The sequence below is a fragment of the Gobius niger genome, assembly GCF_951799975.1.
Source record: "Gobius niger genome assembly, chromosome: 10".
Lineage (NCBI taxonomy): Eukaryota > Metazoa > Chordata > Actinopteri > Gobiiformes > Gobiidae > Gobius > Gobius niger.
The window spans coordinates 19,071,376-19,090,484 of NC_136861.1; the positions used below are offsets into that span (position 1 = coordinate 19,071,376).

Here is a 19,109-nt window from a genome sequence, read left to right on the forward strand (position 1 = left end):
CGAATTACATTTTTGTCAAAAGACTAAGACTAAAACTAAATTAAAATATGTTGTCAAAATTAACACTGGTTGCCATCAGTACAAGACATGCTCCTAATGACCAGCTTGACACAGAAAATGCTGGTGGTTGAGAACCTAACCTGTTTAAATCTCAAATCCTGCTGCCTTTAGTCCACATCTCCATGGAGACGAGCTGGAGACGTACCCACTCCCGGTAAAGTTGTCATGTCTTAGTAGAGCTGAGCTGCTCACAGCAAAAGCACATGTTTGTTTGTACATTTATGAGGTATTTTTCAATGATGAAAATATATGTCACAAAATAATCTGCTTGTATTTCAATTTGATGTTTTGGTTAAAATTGTACACAGTGTGGCTTTAATGTGAACCTCTGCATTTATAGTACAGTATTCAAAGTATAACCATGTCTTATCTGTAGTTAAATTGACTCATTTTGCAAGACCAGCATGTGAGTCTGGGGCAGGATGTTGAACAAACACTGTGGGAAATGAAGAACAAAACAAAAAAAAGCTGAAGCTCTATTAAATCACTTCCATGCCATTTCAGTTGCTGTGACCTAGACTTGTGAGAGTAAACATAAAATGGCCTACAGTCGCAGCAGCTCTAAAGAAAGACTTGGGAAGTTTTAAGGCTACAGCCAAAAGCCAAAGCTTGAGTCGTTAATCTCATCAGCGCCGCTTCACTGGTTCAGTCCCATTAGTTTGACTCGAGTAATTACAAAAGAGCCACAAACACTTCAGGAGATACTGACCAGAAATCTATCATCTGTAGACTCAATGTGATCATCATTTGACTTCATAGTTAATCAGATTAAGACCACTGCCAAGGCACTAGTCTGTGTTGCAATATAATGATCCAATGTCCAGACTATAACTCAAAAAGATATGCTTAAAAAAGACACACCGTTCATTATCATAAGCTGCTACTTTTTTTTTTTTTTTAGAATTTGTTTTAAAATTATTTTTGCATTAAAGACAAACAAACAATTACCCTGGGGATCTCAGCAAAATAAAAATAAATACTAATACAAACAATAATATAAAAAGTAAGTAAATGAATACATATACATGTGTACACGTAAACTAGGGCTGCAACTAACGATTATCTCGTAATCGGTCAATCCATTGATCATTTTTACGAACAATCGGCCAATCGCTGGGCTGTGAATGGTGTAGAAAAGTTGCATATATATATATTTTTTCCCTTTAAAAAAAAATCTTATTATTATTGATATTTATTTTTTTCCAAAATGTTTTCTTTATTTGTTATTTTATTTTTTCCATTTTATTTATTAAGTTGCTACTACTTTAGTCGATTGTCTCATTATCTAAATGAGAAAAGAAAAGGTTATATACTTCCCTAAGACGCAAAATAAATTCACAAATACAAGTTGTAGAAAGAAGGGTTTAATAGAAAGCAGTAAAAATGTAAATAAATATAATATTCAACTTATCGGTAAAAAAAAGTCCAGGCTTAAAATGACAGGCGTCTCTTTGTATTACAGTGTCGAGCCACAGTTTTCAACGTTTATAATAGTGCAATACATAGATACAGTAGACGGAAAAGGCTACAGTTTCTTTACATCTCCCACAAAGAGTCGCAGACAGTGACGAGTGCTTTCAGACCCAGCAGTCAAAGATAAAACGCACTTAAGATCTTGGTTTACACATTTCATATACAGTATTTGAAGTTAAAGGTATAGCTTTTTGTGGTGTATCTTTACGGCCACAGTGCGTTATTCAAATTTTTCACAGTAAAGGAAAAAAAAAACAAAGAAAAAAAGTCCTCTCCCAAGTCCCTCACAGTGATTCGCTGAAAGAAGCCCCCGTGTTGAGGCCCGATTCTGCCTATCCAACTTCAACAATGTAAAAAAAAAAAAATGAACAAAAAGATAGCGTTGACGGTGAGTACAGGAAGGAATGCAAGATATTTGGTCTGTCGAGTGAAAAAAAAAAAATCCATCAGAAAGACAAGTGAAAAGGCCACGATCTGCTTTGAGTAACAAAATAAAGGCATGAGATAAAAAGTACAGTTTGGAATGTTCAAAGTGAAGTTACAGAGAATATGTGAAGACACGAGGTTCACAATTTGAAATGTAATGGTCCCATGTATCAAGCAGGACAATTTTAGTTCCAGCTTTGGTCTTTACACATCTGAATTCAGACTTTTGGCAGGTCTGGTATGTTCATAATGATCCAAAATTAGCCACTAAATGTTCAAGCCAGTGCTCTCATTTTGCTAGACCCAAGCCCAGATAAAGGGAGAGGATTGCGTCCAGTGTAAAAACCCTTACTAAAAAAAAAAATCTATATTCATTTGGGCTGGACTATACGACACTAAATTATTGTAAGACGATACAATAATTCCAAACACTTTTTCTCCAGTTCGGCTTTACCCAAATCTAAAAACTTTCTGGACCGGAGCTTACAGCCTTATGTCCCGCCTCACTTGAAAGCCAAGACCCATAAAGTGAACTTCGATTTCTTTCTCGTATTTTCTTGCTTTTTTTGTTGCCTTTTCATCACTTTTTACAACCTTTTTCTCGCGCTTTTTTCATCGCATTTTTCAGCCTTGTTTACGTCTTGTTTCTATCTTTTTTAACACGTTTTTCAAGAAGCCGAACTGGAGAAAATGAAGGGGGAAATTAAGAGATTAAACATGTGTAAAAGGTCCTTTTCTAGTTATAATTTTCAGGATTTAATTCTATTTTAATCTTCTTAGTCTGGTTTTGACACAATGTGCTGAAACAAAAACACTAATGGGTTTTGTTTGAATCTAATACTATGTTGAAATGGCGTAATGGGATATTGCAATATTCAACACAAGAGTAGTATTGCCACTTTTTACCTCATTTTTGTGCAGCCCTAAAACACACATTATGCAGTATGTGATTAGCTGTTCCCCTCAAACAGAGAGAAATGTAGCCAGCTTAATCCATATTGTAACGTTCACATACAGTGTTTCTTCCGAGACAGTGCAGCTCTTTTGGGGAGGGTTTTCTTTCGTTTACAGTGCAGATAACCTGCAGTATAAACAACATAGAGGCGTCAGGGAGCAGGCTGGTCAAGTGGACGTCTATCACGGCAATAGGTGACAAGTGTGTGTGTTTTGCCTGTGTGGGGTGGCAGCGACAGAGGGGATTAGAGTAAGGCTGGGTGGCCGGCCGACTGTGGGGGGTGTTGGGTGAAATAATAAGCTGGGACAGGACGGTGCGTGCGTGTGTTTGTGTGCTTGGGACAGTTGCTGCTCTTCGGGGGGGAAGGGGGGGGAGCAGACGGGACGGGGGACTTCTTTAAAGCTTGTTTATCTGAAGTGTCGACTTGTTTGACGTTTCAGCAGTCGACCCGGCGCAGACTGGACCGGCCGTAAGAGTTCCTGCCAGACAGAGAGAGAGGGATACAGTGTTACTATGCAGAGGTGGAAGAAGCATGAGTTTAAATAACAGTACCCAAATAAAAAAGTCGCCACCTGGATTTAACCACCGGTAACTAATGATCAGGGGTTGCTGCAGTTGCTCAGGTCTAGGTTCAGCAACACTGTGTGCTTAAAGGAACAGGCCACCGTTTTTCCATACTGAGATATGTTCTTACCTGAGCTTAGACGAGTTGATGCATAACTGTCTGATCTTTACACGTGTGCTCTGCCACGCAAAAAGACCAAAGATGTTGTTAACATTTAGACTCCTCTTCTCCTCTATGGGGCCAAACGGGGGTGAAGTTAGAAGCGACCAAGCTCTTCCACGCTTTCCCTTTTTAAATACGAGTAGTTGCACGATCCAAGTATTGTCACACAAAATTAAACGTGCAGAGAATTGTATAGGAGTGTAGAAATTACTGTGCGGACGTCGAAGCGCTCCTAAGGTGTTACTACGCCTTACAATATAGTACCCATTTCGATCCGCTTAGAAAATCGCCGTGTTCAATTTTTTGTAACTATACCTGGATATTGTAACTACATACGTAACTGTATTTAAAAAGGAGAAACGTGGAAGAGCTTGGTCACTTCTAACTTCACCCCATTTGGCCCGTAGAGGAGAGGAGGAGAGGCTAAATGCTAACATGTTCGGTGTTTTTGTGTGACTGAGCACACGCGTAAAGACCAGACAGGTACGCATCAACTCGTCTCAGGTAAGAACATATCTCAGTATGGAAAAACGGTGCCTGTTCCTTTAAAGAATGAGATCAGCGGATCATCCTGAATGACCAGGTTATTCCATCAATGGATTTCATTCCTCCCTGATGGCACGGGCATATTCCAAGATGACAATGCCAGGATTCATTGGGCTCACAAAAGAGGACATCCTCTTCACCCATGAATTGGCCAGACAGAGCCCTATTGATAATCTATAGGATGTGCTGGAGAAGTGGTCGCACTGTGCAAAGCCTTCTCACTAATAGGAGACGGCGCCTTGAAAGTGATTAGAGTAGTTCGTCTGTTAAAATGTTGTTAAGCTGGGGATTTCCAAGCACGTCAAGTGTCGTACCAAGAATATCCTCATAAATGAAGCTTTAAACAAAGTGATAAAACGGCGCTCCTCCGTTTTAACCCAAGTCTTTGGCAGGTGTTCTGTACTTTGAGTATGTTTTCAATTAGAAGCCCAGCAGTCCACAGACCATCACATGCAAATGCTGAACCAACGCCAAACACAGACACAACCAGAACCATATGGCGAGATAGCTTCCCAAGTCAAACAGGCCTCGCTCTGCTTTCATCCCACACCAGAGTCAACTTTGAATGTAAAAAGCTGTAAATCACGGTTCGAGGCGATGCGTTCACAGGCTTGCAGGGCGGGCCTTAAGGTTGAAAACGTGTCACCGCTTTGATACAATTGATGACAGACGTGTCTTTGAGCCGTAAGTATGATACAACTTCAGATTAAGTTACGATGTGAAAGAAGCATGAGCTCATCGTGCGAGGCTTTAAAGTGTAGGCGGGTTGCGTGCGCGTCTGGTCGTCTCGCGTTACCTTTGTATTTGCACGGTCTGAGCCGGCAGCGCTTGGTACAACTGTGGGATCTTGCGGTTGATAAGAGGGCCCAGCGCTTCTTTCAGCTTGTTGTAGTTTCTCTCCAGCTCCCTGTGGTACTCCTTCTGATCCGGGCCAATCATCGCCTTGTTCTTCTTCAGGGCGTCCTCGCACCTGTGTGTAAAAGTGCACACACACACACAAAGGTTTAAGCATTTAGCAGCACAGCGGGATTCCATCTGGTGCGGAGTGTGTCGTCACCTCTTAGTGAAGTCTTTAAAGCAGAGGCGCAGTTTGTTGTGATGGCGGAAGAGCTTGGGGTCGTCGGGGATGTCGGACAGAAAGACCTGCGCCACCTCCAGAGGGCCCTGCGCCGGGAGAGGAGACGCACAGTTACATGTTAGCTCAGGAATGTGTGTCGCTGCGGCTTAAATCTCCACTCGGGGAGCAATAAAACTGGAGCATGCAACCCTAAAAACTGTGGGGATACGCTACACGGAAGAGCAGAGTCGCAATATGTACTTTTAGGTTATGAGGAAATAAGCAAGAAATAGCAAGTTAAGTGAGTTATAGCAAAAAACGGAAAGTTATTCATTTACAAGGCAAGCTACGTAAAATCAAAACAAACAAAATGGCCCATATCTCTGGAACCGAAAGTGATAGACTTAGACAACAACTCCCTAGGCCTCAGGGGAGCGGAGAAAAAACGGTCGACCTCTATTGGATGCATTTCCATGATTGAAACCTTTACTATATTAATACATGTTTAACTATAGGCTATGTGAGAGACTAAAAAAAAAACTTCAAATCAGTATCGGTACTGGACCCTAAAAGTCCATATCGGCCGGGCCCTGGTATTAACATCATGTGATTGCGATATAGATACTGCATCTGATGATCCTGCGATAACTCATTTTGCAATATATCGTGCAGCCCTCGTCTATTTGACACTCAGCACCAGTGTTAATTTTGAAATTTTTTTAATTTTGTTTTGGTCTTAGTCTTGGTCTAATTTTAGTCGACTAAAATTGCATGTAAATTGAATTGAATCCAGGTCCTCTGCTTCATGGAGCTTCTCCCACATGAACAAAGCTCAGAGTTGTTCCTTTGGCAGAGAATTTAAATGATATGAGGCTCTTTCAGACGGCCAGTGGAAATTTGGATGATTTTAGTCTCTTCTTTTTCTTTTTATTTACTCATATTTCAGTCGCCGAAAATATCTGGACATTTTAGTCATAGTTTTAGTCTCATGGACAACTTTGAATTCAGTACAATTTCAGTTGGCAAAAATATAACCTTGAGTAAAATTACTACATATTTTAGACCACGAAATGAACAATGCAAAGCACCTTCGATCAAGAAACCATTTTCCCATTCACAAATAATAATAACTGACTTACATAGAACACTTTACATAGACTTGAACTGTGTGAGGAGTTTAAGAGCTTAAGGCTGCAATGAAAAGATGAGTCTTTTGAAAGTTTCTAGTTCTGCCCATGGGTGGACATACCAGCAGTGTGTAATATCTGTAGTTGTGAAATAAACCAACACCTTGCAGATTAGTATGTGATTATATTGACCAAAAGAGATGAACATAAAGAGCCATCTTTACCTGGTTGACAGTGGTGCCGACACAGCCCTGCAGCACCATCTGAAGCATCTTAGAATCTGCTGGGTCCTGGTTGGTGGCGAAGGCGAGCTCTTGTGTTTTCTTTTGCATGTCCTCAATGGCCACCTCCATGGGGACGAGGATAATCTGGGAAAAACACACACAAACGGTGAACTTTACAAGGCAAAAAGACTACAACAGTCTGTAGTACGAAGCTTTACAAAGTCGCCCACCTCCTCCTTGTGGATCACGTTGATGCGGGTCTTGATGTAGGGGAAGGCGTGGGACGTGGTGAGGATGGTTTTGCGCTTGTATTGCTCGTGCAGCTCTCCGTGGGCGCGGCCGTCCAGCGTGAAGGGGGTGCAGTACATGAAGGTGCGCAGGTTGTAGTTCTTGTCGAAGTACGTGATCCGCTCCTTCAGTTCGTAAGTGTCGAAGTAGGGCTCGACGTAGGTGATCTGGAGGTAGGCCTGAGACGAGGACGGAAACAGAGCCGTTTACACAACGATTCGAACAAGAATAAGCTCTTCCTCACAAAATGAAAGAAATATATGACAGAGTATGTGGTTTTTATACTTAATGAAAAGAGTTTGTGAGAAATTCTTCTTCTTTGGGGTCAAGGAAGAACTTTCAGGATTGATCGACCAGTTCATTGGACTAAATTATATTGGAATATGGCATGAAGTCCATGAACATAGAAGAGCTTGAATAAAAAATTACCTGCACCGAGCATGTTTTCTCCAGTTTGGCTTCTTGAGGTCCTTGATTTAAAGTGGCAAAATAGAGACAAAAAATGCCAAAAATATGTCAAAAAAGTCATGAAAAAAAATGACAGAAATGTGACAAAAAAGGGATGAAAAAATGACAGAAATGTGACAAAAAAGGGATGGAAAAAATGACAGAAATGTGACAAAAAAGGGATGAAAAAGTGCCCAAAAATATCTCGAAAAAAGTACAAAAATGTGGCAAAAAAGTTGTGGAAAAAGTGCCAAAAATATGACAAAAAAGTGATGAAAGTGCCAAAAAATATGACAAAAAAGGGATGAAAAATTACAGAAATGTGACAAAAAAGTCATGAAAAAGTGCCAAAAATATGTCAAAAAAGCAGTGAAAAAATGTCAAAAAAGTAACGACAACACAGCAAAAATGTGAGGAAAAAGACCCTTCTAGATCAGTTATGTAGGTCTTAGCTTTCAACTGAGGCGTCACTCTGGTCTATTGGCTTTTAGATTTGGGTAAAGGTGAACCGGAGAAATGTATGACCTGTTATATTGGTTATAGACCTGTTGATTATGAAGCCCTATGAAGATAATCAAAGCAGACATTACAACGTCCTTACGGCATAATGTAGCATAGCTGGTTTACCTTGTTGGGATCAAGCTTGTGTTTGTCCACTGTGTTTGAGCCCTTGATAATTTCCACCACATCATCTCCGAACCTCTCCGCATAAAACTCCTGTGCGCACAACAGATTCACCTTCATAAATACATCGCCGCTGACACATTCAATTATCACCACGATCGTTATTCACATGCCTCAAGTCGGTGTGAGATCTCGGCTAATTTGGTGATGGATGGCTCTTTGTAGACAAACTCCTGCTCGTCCAGGTCTCCGAAGCGACAGCCATAAAAACCGACTCGAAAGTAGGTGCCAAACATCCTCTGCGCGCTGAAAAGGTTAAAAGGAAGTGACACTTGTAAAAAATAGCCGCGGCGTTATTGGCTTGAGTGATGTGTTTTTTTCAACAGCGGGTTTAAAATTAGCTTGGCCAAAGGATGTCAAACTCACCATTTTAGTGTCGTTGGAAGTGGGACAGACAAGTAATAGATGGAAATGAAAGACAGACGGTTAAATATAATGTACCTTAATTTATACTAATATTGTTAATGAAGTGGTTACCTCCCATCCCGAACTCTGGAAAACAGAAGATGAACAGCACAAAGTTAGAACCGATGTCCAAACCGATTATTAGTCGGGCGTATGTTATGTCCGACACAATAATAGGGCGGGAACTTCTAGATACCTCACAATTCAATACAATACGCGATACATAGCTTACGATAACGATTATCTCACGATACGCCAATACTACAATATCGATATAGTGCACAAAAATAAGCTACAATACATCACGCACAAAAAAAAAACCATGCTACTTTTAACCTTTTTTAACTCACTACATATTATTCATCATTTACATTTCTTTCCATGAGCTTTGTGCCCTTTTTTTCCGTGTCTATAAACGATTCCTGACACACTGAAAATGGGTCTATAGATCTGTCAGTAACATTTAAATAAACAAATAACCACAGTCCTATTTAAAAAGGAATAAATCAATCCCAAATTAATCTTCTTTATAAATATAAAAAAGTTATTTATTTGTGTGACAGTGTTTGGTCCAAGTGCTTAAAACTGTAGTGCTGCCCCCTGCTGTCCAGACTGAATTCTTGATCTCTATTGGCCTCTATTGACTGTGACTGGAGCACTGCTGCCTCATTAATATGCATGACGTCATCAAAAGTATTGATATCGGAATAAAATATCGCGTCGTCGAGCAAAATATCGCGATATATCAGAAAAAAGAATATACTGTCACATTCCTGGAGACAATAGTCCACTAAATAAAGTTTAAAATAACACCCAGAGCCAAAAAAGTCCCCTTTACCCAACCTCTGACCCTTGCCTTAAACCTATCTCAGACACAAATGCAGTAAGTAGCAGCTGTGATGCGACTTTCACATTTTGTGCTGTGAGCGCCCAACAGAGGTAGAAAAGCTCTATGCAAATTGAGACTTGTGGGACTATTAATTTCATATAAAACTGTGAGGAGCTGTGCTAATAATGTGGCATTTGGTGCATTTATTAGAAGACCGAACATCTAAATGTGAACTCACTTGATTGTAGACTTTATTGAAGGCATCTTGCAGTTTCCCGTGGACTGTGGCTAACTTTTTAAACTCCCGGTTGGCTTCGTGGATGGGCAGCAGGATCTTGTAGACCTCATTTATGGCCTCATACATCCCGGCCTATGTTTACAAAGGCACAGAGGGGCAGGAAACCAGTCACTCACACGACCCCACTTCATCCATGTGACAGCTCGAGCCCCTCTGCTGTGTTAGCAGGCGGCTCGTCACCGCGTGATCGGAGATTATGAGTCTTACCATGTTAAAGGAGGCAGCTGCTTGCTCCAGGAGGCCGACCAGACCAGATTCACTGAAGTACTTCCCAGCACAGATCCCCTCCTCCTCAGGGGACAGGACGTCATCGGATACGGCTGACTCCTCGAGCACGTTGGAGGAGATGTTCTAATGGAAAAACAGAAAGTCAGACGGTGAAAGAGCCAAGCCACAAACACTATTCCACTAGAGTTACAATGGGTGGGATTGACCGGTTGACAAACGAATCAGAGAAGGGCTTCGTGTCAAAACAAACATGGTGGCTCACGCAATTATGAGGAAAGAGTTGAAAGAAAGATGAATAGTTTGTGACAGAGCTTATTTTCACGTATTACCCCTATTTCTTTAGGGAGAGAGGGCTGACCTGAAAAGTGACACATCCTATTGGCAGATAGCGACAGTCCTCCAGCATGTTTAGGTATTCTGCCACCAGGGCGGCGCTGTGGACCAGGCACTGAGCAGCCTCAGCGTGGTTCCCCCTCTCCGAATGCTTCCCTGCCATATTCTGAAGCCACGTCAAACGCAAGTCGGGTGAGTTTTGATAGCCTTTAGCAATCCTGTAGTTGAAATAGAAAAAAAAGTATGAAAGATTTAGTGTCAGTATTTAATTTTTTAGGTGGCCGTCAAGAGTCCGGGCCAGTACCTGTACATGAGATCAAGCAGCATCTCTGGGTCCTGCTGATGTTCCTTCATCTTCACAGTGTCAGTAAGAATCATGTGCAGGTTGAAAACAAGATCTTGCACCTTGGTTTCAAAGAGGCAACAGAATAGGAAAGTTACACACTACAAAAACTAAACATCAAGCATGGGTTTCACTCATTTAAGACTTTTTTCCTGATCGGACCAAGTTTACTTTGCTAGTTTGAGGACATTTCTCACTGGTTCTGAGGTCATCTCGCTTGAAATGAGAAACTACAACAGCCAATAGGACAAGTACTATTTGCTTGCCTCATTGGCAAATAAATTAACTTGAAATAAAGACCAAATGTATTATATCACTCTTATCTCAGATCAAGTTAAACAATCTAGGACACATGCCCAACTTAATCTTAAAGCTGGGGTACCGGACTTTTTTGTTGTAGAGTAAATGTATTTTTGCCACCTAAAAGTATGTGGTAAACACAGCAAAAAAAAAACCTTGTTGCATTGTCTTCACCTACAGGTTTAGTGAGGGATGAGATAGAAGTAGAATCTAAATAAGTGTAATTTATTTTGTCCCTCCTGCTTCACTTTGCCAGTGCTCAAAGCTGTACACGGGCAGGAAACATGAATTGAATTCTGACGTGCAGAAGGGATTGTGCCAGCTGAAAGTGAGTTTGGGCCAAAACAAAAAAAATTCAAAATAAGAACAGGAAAAACCTCAGCTGTAACTAGTCAAAACAACTCATTTTAAATTATTATGCCCAATTTGAGACGTTGAAACTAATCTAGTGCCATTTTCAAGTGCCTTTATTATCTTTAAAACAACAAACTTTCAATAGTTTGCTGCTGCAGACCTGCTCAGGGAAAGGCGAGTCTCGCAGCTCCAGATCCTCCTCTGCGTATGTGAGGATCGTCTTTAGGGACCGACGGAGATGCTCCTCGTTGAAATTTTGAGACGTTCCGACCAAAGACGACAAAGACATTGTGACCTGCATCTTTACTCGAGCAAAGTTCTGCAGCAAAAAATACCAATTAGAATCAAATTATTCTTTAAAGTTTTTAGTTGGTGAAGACTTACATTTCCTATTTCGAAGTTCTGTCTCATGAGCAGGTAAAGGGAGGCAGAGGCGTGACTTCGGACCGAGCCCACACTGCTGCTGCAGTGGCGCAGGAGACGCAGGCACAGGTCTGCGCAAAGCTCTGTGTCCTCTTCGAACAGCATTTCTGGAAACTGACAGCAAAATATTGAAAGATTAGAATAATTTCCTTATGATAAATCTTAGAACACAAACCAGTAGGCATTCATATGTGTAATACAGTTTAAAAAGAGTAGTGAAATGAGACTACCTTATACACAAGAGCCCTCTGTGTAGTGAAGCAATGCTGCAGGAAGAGGGCGCTCTGGTTGCCTGCCATGCTGTGCAGAAGCACTCTGAGCACGCCGCCCAAAACACTCTCCTTCAGCTCAGAGGCTACCACAGTCTAAAATGAAACATCATATTTATTTAGTTATAACTTGTAGAGAAAATACAAATCTATAAAAGCTCATAATTGTTTGACCTTGACAACGATCTCCAGTGTGTCCAATACGATCAGAGAGGCTTCAGTAGCCAAGTTTCCATCCACGACAGACTCCTGCTCGACTTCAGCTTTTGTCCTGGCAAAAGAAACATAAATCATGGTTTGTATCAGGGTTCCCGCGGGGTCTTAAAAAGTCTTAAATTTGCTGAAAATGTGGGCTTAGTTCTTAAATTTGAATCGGGTGTTTTTAAGACCTGCTGCTCTAACAAGTTATTTCTATAATTAATAACGCAAAACTGTTTGGTTTATAACGAGGCGCGGGTCAGATCCTGGTGAATAATCTGATGGATTATTTCTGTTTAATATCATGGTAAACACTGCATGAAGGGAACTCATTGTCCATTCATGTGGAATAATACATGTTTGTTATTCATATAGAATAGTATCTAATGCACACATAAATAATCTGTATAAAATTGCAAAATAAGGCAATGTGTAAAAGAAAATGCATCCATCCCTCCCTAATACTTATTCCATAATACCATTTGTTAAGTGATATTATGCAGGTCGCTTGTTTCTGCCCTAAATTATGTAATTTATACAAATCAAATGTTTGTTTTATTCATCTTTTTCCATTTTAAATATTGTTTGACTAATTTTACTTAAAATGCAAGTCATCTTTAGGTGCGTGTGGTCTTAAATTTGGAATTGTAGGTTAAAAAAAAGTCTTAAAAAGGTCTTAAATTTCTCATAACAAACAGGAACCCTCAATAGAAGATTAATATTACTACACACAGTATGTAGTAATATTAATCTAGTTCTATTGATCACATTATACCAAATGTAAATCTCCTCCTTTCACACACGGTACTTCTGCTAAAGACCAAACATTTCTAATCATTTAGTTTGGTTTCTGTTTATCATGAGGGCACTGATGACGCTGACAATCCATCAAGTCCACTTACTTATCGATTCTGTCGGTGTTTTGCTTCCAGTGCGTCACGTTTTTCCTCCATCTCACATTCTCCTGGCTGCCGTAAGGACTCCTCTCTGCAAGAAGCAATTTCCTCAGACAATTAAGTCCAGATCTGACGCAGAGCGCGCCCATCCATTACTGCGCCAACCCCGCCTTTACCTCTGCTGCGCCGGACCATCTCCTGTCGGGCGCCGATGGTCCCCAGTATGGCCTCCTCCAGCCGCGCCTTCATGTCCTGGGACTTTTTAAATGTCAAGCTGTTCATTCTCTCGAGAGCCTTCTTGCCCTGAAACGTAAACCCAAAAGTAGGGACCTAACGATGAGTATCATGGAGATTAAGTTTTTTGTTTTATTGTTTATTTCCAGCTATAATACCTCAGTGTCTTAATGCATAAGGAATAAACACAATGAATAATAATAAAAAACACAACACGAGACACTGAAGTTCAAAGCGGCAGTACCTTGTATTCAAAGCAGGATATACAAAGATGCAACAGGTCCAGGAGGCGGTTGATCTGCAGCACAGACAAGTCGGACACCCATCTCTCCAGCAGGGCGGCGTCTGCGTTCTTCAGCACCCAAAGGAAACACAGGAGCAGAGTCCGGCTGCACTCGGTCGACAAGGAGCTGGACTGCCTCCCAGGCTGGACGAGAGAGAACGCACAAAATAATGAAGTCAACAAGTCTTTTAAAGGCCCTATAGCTGGTTTTATTCTCGTAGAAGAATAACGAAAATGTTGTCTTTCTGTACTGTATAATGCAAAATCAAATATTTGTGAAAAAAACCCTGCAGAGTAAAATGACTTGATGTGAAATAAACTGATGATGCCGTTTTAAGTATTTTTCATCTTCAACATTGCATCTTTAGGAACTCAAAGGGGAAAATTAGTGCCAGTTGTTTAACTTAGCTGTGTTATTGCCATGGTAGCAATTTGAGAAGTCAAAATAAGCTATGGATACAGACGGCATGGTGCCATAGAAAGGGGTGTGGCCTTGCCGAGGGGGAAAACAGAAACACAATTTTTCACTTTAATATAAATATAAACTTATTTATCGCATACAAAAAAAGTCAAGTCTAAATTGGGTTCATATGGATGTTTATTCACAGCAGATTGTTCAGAGGAAGCGACAAAACAGCAGCTAGCGTTAGCATTAGTACAATGCTAACATGAAGCATCATGTTGGCATTCTGTTATTCATGTATTTATGGGCTGCTCCTCTCCATGTCTTTGTATCTTTATTTAGTAGAAAACTATATTCATAATTCAGCATTTGTTTAAGTAGTTTTTGAATAACAAAGGGAAGTTTAGATTTTTCTCCAAATTGTTTCGCCCATATATGTTCATGCTTGAAGCAGTTGAGGGGGGAAAAAAAGGATAAAAATCTAAACTTTCTATAATTACTTCAAAACTGCTTTAGCAAATGCTGAATTATTAATATTGTTTTCTACGCAATAAAGATACAAAGACATGGAGAGGAGCAAAGTGGTCCAACAGTCCATACATTTTCTATTTTTCGCTTCTACTGAACAAAAAAGTGAAAAAAAAAACATATGGACCTGATTTAGACTTGACTTTATTTGAGTTTTGATAAATACGTTTATACGCCGCCAGAAAACGGATAAAAGGAGGGAAAATGTGTGTGCTCCCCCCTCGGCAAGGCCACGGCCCCTTGTAGGACGCGATGCTGACTGTATCTATACTAGAGTTGCTGAGGTCGGAATAGCAGGATCAATTTTTGTTCTAAATGCACCCATGATCAGAACGCAGGTTGTCCAGCTGATTGAAAGTATAAAGAGAGAGACATCTAGAGGCTCACACAAGAAGTGGCACAGCCTAAACCCCATGTAAAACACTGTCATTGGTTTCTGAATGGGAGTTGTTGCGTCTGGTTTATCTGGTGGTGAGATCCTCCCACATTTCGGCTGATGTGTGACCTGTCAGCGCGCAGGGCTGGGGGTGGGAGAGGGAGAGAGGGTGGGAGGGCAGGGCTGGGAGGGAGAGGGCGGGGGGCAGCCTGACCTCAGCTGATAGCACTCACCACCGTCGGCATCACAAACGGGTTGGCTTTGGCGTGCGGCAGGGGGGAGCCGGCGATCGCCATGGCAACAGACTGACTGATGGTGGAGCTGCCGTCGGGGTCAGTGTCGTCCGCGTGGGCTGAGGCGTGACGAGCCCGAGAGGAGTCTGGAGAGAGGAAAATGTGCTCTGTTAGATGTGTTCTCAAATACAAGAGAGAATTTCCTACAATCAACACAGAACAGGTGAATCTGCGAGTATTTCACAAGAACAAGACAAATCTGGACTTCAAATAATAATAAAAAAACATCTATTTCATGTAAACTTAGTTCTATTATCTCATTTTAAGAGCAATAAGATCTTTTATTCCTGTTTTATGTGTAAAAATACTTGTACAATTGTCAGATCATTTTACCTAATTACTCAAATCAAGGGAAAATATACTTCAAGTACATTTTTAGATTAGTTTTTGTAGTGTAAGCAAAGTTTTGGAGTTACAGATCGAGGATTTCATGAATTTATTATATTGATTTTGTAAAATTACTACATTTGATTTCTCTATTGCATCCACCCAGTTTTAAACAAGTAATCCTAACTTTGTTTTCACAGAGGGTTTGAGCGTAAAGCCATTTCATTTCTCTGTATGTACTCTTTGGGGGTCATTTATCAAGACAAATTGCATGTGCAAGCTAGAAAAAAGGATTGAGCTTGTTGTGGGCAGATTTCTCCTAATTAATCATTTTAAATTGTCTGTATTGCCTGAAATGTAACTGAGAGAATTGTTTCACTCGTTCTGAGATGTTTCTGACTCGTTTCAATACATTTTATCTTTATTTCAGGTCAATTCATTTGCCAATGGGGTAAGAAAATTAAACTTGTCCCATTAGCAGTGTTACTTTCTTATTTCAAGCTAGATTACCTCAGAACCAGTGTGAAATGTCTTCAAACTAGCAAAGCAAACTTGGTCCGATCAGGAAAGAATGTCTGAGTAGGGCTGTGCATTAATCGAAATTCGATTACGACTTTGATTATTACGGTCACAAAATCAGCATAATGAAAAAAAAATATATATTTTTTTTTTGGGGGGGGCAAAACAGACTTGCATTATTTCATGCCGCTGGGATTATTTTCCCTTCGCATTTCACGTGCCATGTCTCATGCTTTTGCCTGACATAAAAACAAACAGCGCTGTTTGATGATATCATCACGCTGCTCAGTTTACTTGTGCTGGTGTGCGGGCTGGCCAGCAGGGGGCAGGTGTGAAACTCTCCTTAATACTTTAATACTTGAAATCATTTGTACTTAAATGACTGTTCAGAAAACAGAAAATATTCAGCAGTGTTTTTATTAATGAATAAATAAAGTAGTGTGCTATGTGACTCAAAAATGGGGTACTTGTTTAGCACATGAACAAACGCTTGGTAAATATACTGACAATAAAGCTGACTTTCACTACTGTTTTAACTGACCAACTGAAGGAGTTTTTATTGCAGTTTCATAGTTTTCGCTTGAGTTGTACAAACCAGTGAAGTCGTGCAGCTGGGGCAGGCTCTCCATGACGATGGGCAGAAGGGGCAGATAGAGCTGAGCCACATGAGCTTTGACCTGCACGTCGCTAAAGCGCGGGTCGGCGTCGTGGCTACACAGCAGGGAGTGAACCGCGCTAATGGCCTTTTTATGGAGGAAGAAAGCCCTGTGGGAAGAATTAAAAGAAAGACTCAGCCCATTTAATCCAACTGCGAGTTTCCTCGGTGTCACGCTGAGCGCAATTTAAAAGATTCTAACTCTGGTGGTGCCTTCAAGGAACACAAGAAAATTCAAGTGCATTTGTTAATATGCAAAACCTCACCCTTCACTCTCAGGGTCGAGGATGAGGGAGAGCTCACACAGCAGCAGGGCAGAGAGAAAGTGCTGCTGTCGAAACGGGACGGACAGCTCAAACATGCTGGCCACCCTCTGGTCCTGGGCCATGCTGGAAAAGGCTGAACTCTAAAATAAACAAATAAAACATATTTGAATAGTTTGGTATCAAAAAAAATAAAAAAATGCTTTAGGTACTAAACGTATTGAAATCAGGTACCAAAAAGAAGTACTGTATAGCATTTGTATTTTCAAGTTTTGATGCTGTTGGTTATTCAAATTTAAAAGAAAAAAAAGTGAAACGAAAGTTGAAAAAATTTGGAAAAAGTGGAAAAAATAAAATAAAACAAAAATATGGGAAAATAAAAAATAACTGAGTGGGGTAAATGAATTTTTTTTTTTTTTTTTTAATTTAACTTAATCTTTTTTTTTTAATTTAATTGGGATTTTTTTTTTTTTTTGGGGGGGGGGAACATGTAGAAAAATGTTGAAAAAATGGGGAACATTTTGGGGGGAAAAATGGAACATCTGGGGACAAAATGGATGAGGAAAAAAAAGTTTTTTTTTCTGTGCTTTTGTGGTTAAAAGAAGTTTCTTGGTTGTTTCACCTCAAACAAATGATACAAATGCAAAATAAATTAAGTGGAAGGAAAATGATTAAATTAACATTATTAATCTACCTAAAACATAGGTATCGAAAGAAGCATCGTTCAGGTATCAGTATCGAAAAAAATGAAACAGTACCCAGCCCTATATTTGAATAATTCTATCTGTATGAAGCAAATGTACTGTTCTTGTGAAATCAGCATTTATAAAGGAAGAAAGTAGGTACATTGCTGCTTTTTCTTCTTCCTATCATGTTAGATATGTTAGATTGTTTTATCAATAGTCATTTTATTTGTCCTTTGGTTATATAAAAGTGCAGCCCTTGTCCTCGTTACTGCTGGTACCTGTGAGGTCGTAGATGAAGTAGAGGGGGAGGGGGACGCTGGAGGGCTCAGCGTTGAACACGGCAGGTTGAGGATGACGTAGTGCTCGTGACTGCAGACAATACGCATGAAGTCCATCCTCAGGGCATTCAGAGCACTGGGGTTCTGGGCAGTGTGGAGCTTGTTGGAAATCTGGTGAAATTCAAAGAGGTGTCAATGAGAACAAAACCTGACATCTGCGGGGAAACCGGAGGAGGGGGAGTCGACACCTGTTTGTAGAAAGTGCGGATGAGGTTGAAGACAAATCCACGGTCAATGAGCGACAGCAGGTCGTTCAGGAAGAAGGCGAGACTGCTGTTCAAACGCTCCACCAGTTCCACATCCTGAAGGTGTGAGGATTCAAAGCAACATGAGACAATAATACAACGGAGGAAATATTCATTGCTGTGTTTTACTGATAAACTAACCTTATGATATCGACTGCCGATGTCAGCACTGACGGCACAAACTAGAGCCGCAATGTCATCCACAAAACGGTCTGGGAAACGCTGCTTTCTGGGAGCGTCTAATTTTGAGGTCAGGAATAAGTGGTGGGTCATGCTCTTTGTCTTGACAAGAGGAAAAGATCGTTGAAGTGCAAAATATTTGTAATAATGAGGTCTGTGTGAGTTGCTGTTTGTTTAAAACAAACCATGAGCTGGAAGAAGAACCAGGCCTGTTGCAGAGCCGCCTCCCTCACTGAGCTGGTGCTGACAACCCACTGCAGCGCCAGCTCTTCATGGAGCAACTGGAACGACCAAAAAGAAGTGTGTTTTACGACAGAAAACGGTAGCATTTTAGAACACTAATCATTTACGTGTGAACTAACTGTGGTTCTGTCGACAAATACAAATCTCAAATTAAAGAAATGTCAAAAATGTGGCAAATCTGTATTTACTGAACTGAAGTTACTGACTTTGAGAATCAACTTTGAAAAGTAAAAAAGCAAAAAAATCAACTCTAAAATCTAGCATGTCCATCAGTCCAAAGAAAAACTGTTTCTCACGCAAACTTGAACTGAAATTGCAATGTTAAGTTAGAGGTGGTGAATGAGCACACTGAGTGGTTTTCAGTTTTACCTTTTTGGCAATCTGCCTTGTGGGCACTGAAAACAAGGCCACGCTGTCCAGAAAGGCAGACATGCGATTGCCGGCGCTGTCGTTTGCCTGACATGGAGTGGTGCGATGGACATAGAAACGAGGACAAAGTGATGTGAAAATGGGCGAATGATGAAATGAGTTGTGATGAGAGCGAGAGATCTGACAAGGCCCGGGCAGAGCTTATGCCACTCACAGAGATATCAGATGGAGGCTGTTAGGGAAGCTTTGACAGGTTTGAACAAGGTGTAGCCACGAG

General features: G+C 40.7%; 1 protein-coding gene across 2 annotated transcripts in view; it reads right to left on the minus strand.

The window, feature by feature from the left end:
* Positions 1-2,866: 2,866 nt before the first annotated feature.
* dock6 (dedicator of cytokinesis 6) overlaps positions 2,867-19,109 on the minus strand; it is a 30,483-nt gene continuing 14,240 nt past the window's right edge. The window contains exons 24-50 of one of the 2 annotated variants that reach the window (XM_079564320.1): positions 18,833-18,919; positions 18,406-18,501; positions 18,182-18,322; positions 17,984-18,097; positions 17,736-17,906; positions 16,775-16,914; positions 16,449-16,618; positions 14,948-15,093; positions 13,369-13,551; positions 13,067-13,193; positions 12,897-12,981; positions 11,971-12,067; positions 11,758-11,892; positions 11,489-11,641; positions 11,265-11,423; positions 10,412-10,512; positions 10,133-10,325; positions 9,754-9,897; positions 9,487-9,618; positions 8,492-8,506; positions 8,128-8,253; positions 7,958-8,047; positions 6,826-7,062; positions 6,596-6,739; positions 5,245-5,351; positions 4,984-5,157; positions 2,867-3,393 (exon numbers count right to left, since the gene is read on the minus strand). In XM_079564320.1, the coding sequence (XP_079420446.1) occupies positions 3,351-3,393; positions 4,984-5,157; positions 5,245-5,351; positions 6,596-6,739; positions 6,826-7,062; positions 7,958-8,047; positions 8,128-8,253; positions 8,492-8,506; positions 9,487-9,618; positions 9,754-9,897; positions 10,133-10,325; positions 10,412-10,512; positions 11,265-11,423; positions 11,489-11,641; positions 11,758-11,892; positions 11,971-12,067; positions 12,897-12,981; positions 13,067-13,193; positions 13,369-13,551; positions 14,948-15,093; positions 16,449-16,618; positions 16,775-16,914; positions 17,736-17,906; positions 17,984-18,097; positions 18,182-18,322; positions 18,406-18,501; positions 18,833-18,919 (3,510 nt within the window). In that variant the 3' untranslated portion in view covers positions 2,867-3,350. Of the gene's footprint in view, positions 3,394-4,983; positions 5,158-5,244; positions 5,352-6,595; positions 6,740-6,825; positions 7,063-7,957; positions 8,048-8,127; positions 8,261-8,380; positions 8,507-9,486; positions 9,619-9,753; positions 9,898-10,132; positions 10,326-10,411; positions 10,513-11,264; positions 11,424-11,488; positions 11,642-11,757; positions 11,893-11,970; positions 12,068-12,896; positions 12,982-13,066; positions 13,194-13,368; positions 13,552-14,947; positions 15,094-16,448; positions 16,619-16,774; positions 16,915-17,735; positions 17,907-17,983; positions 18,098-18,181; positions 18,323-18,405; positions 18,502-18,832; positions 18,920-19,109 lie in introns of those variants that run through there. The other variant, XR_013793285.1, reaches the window with a different exon arrangement.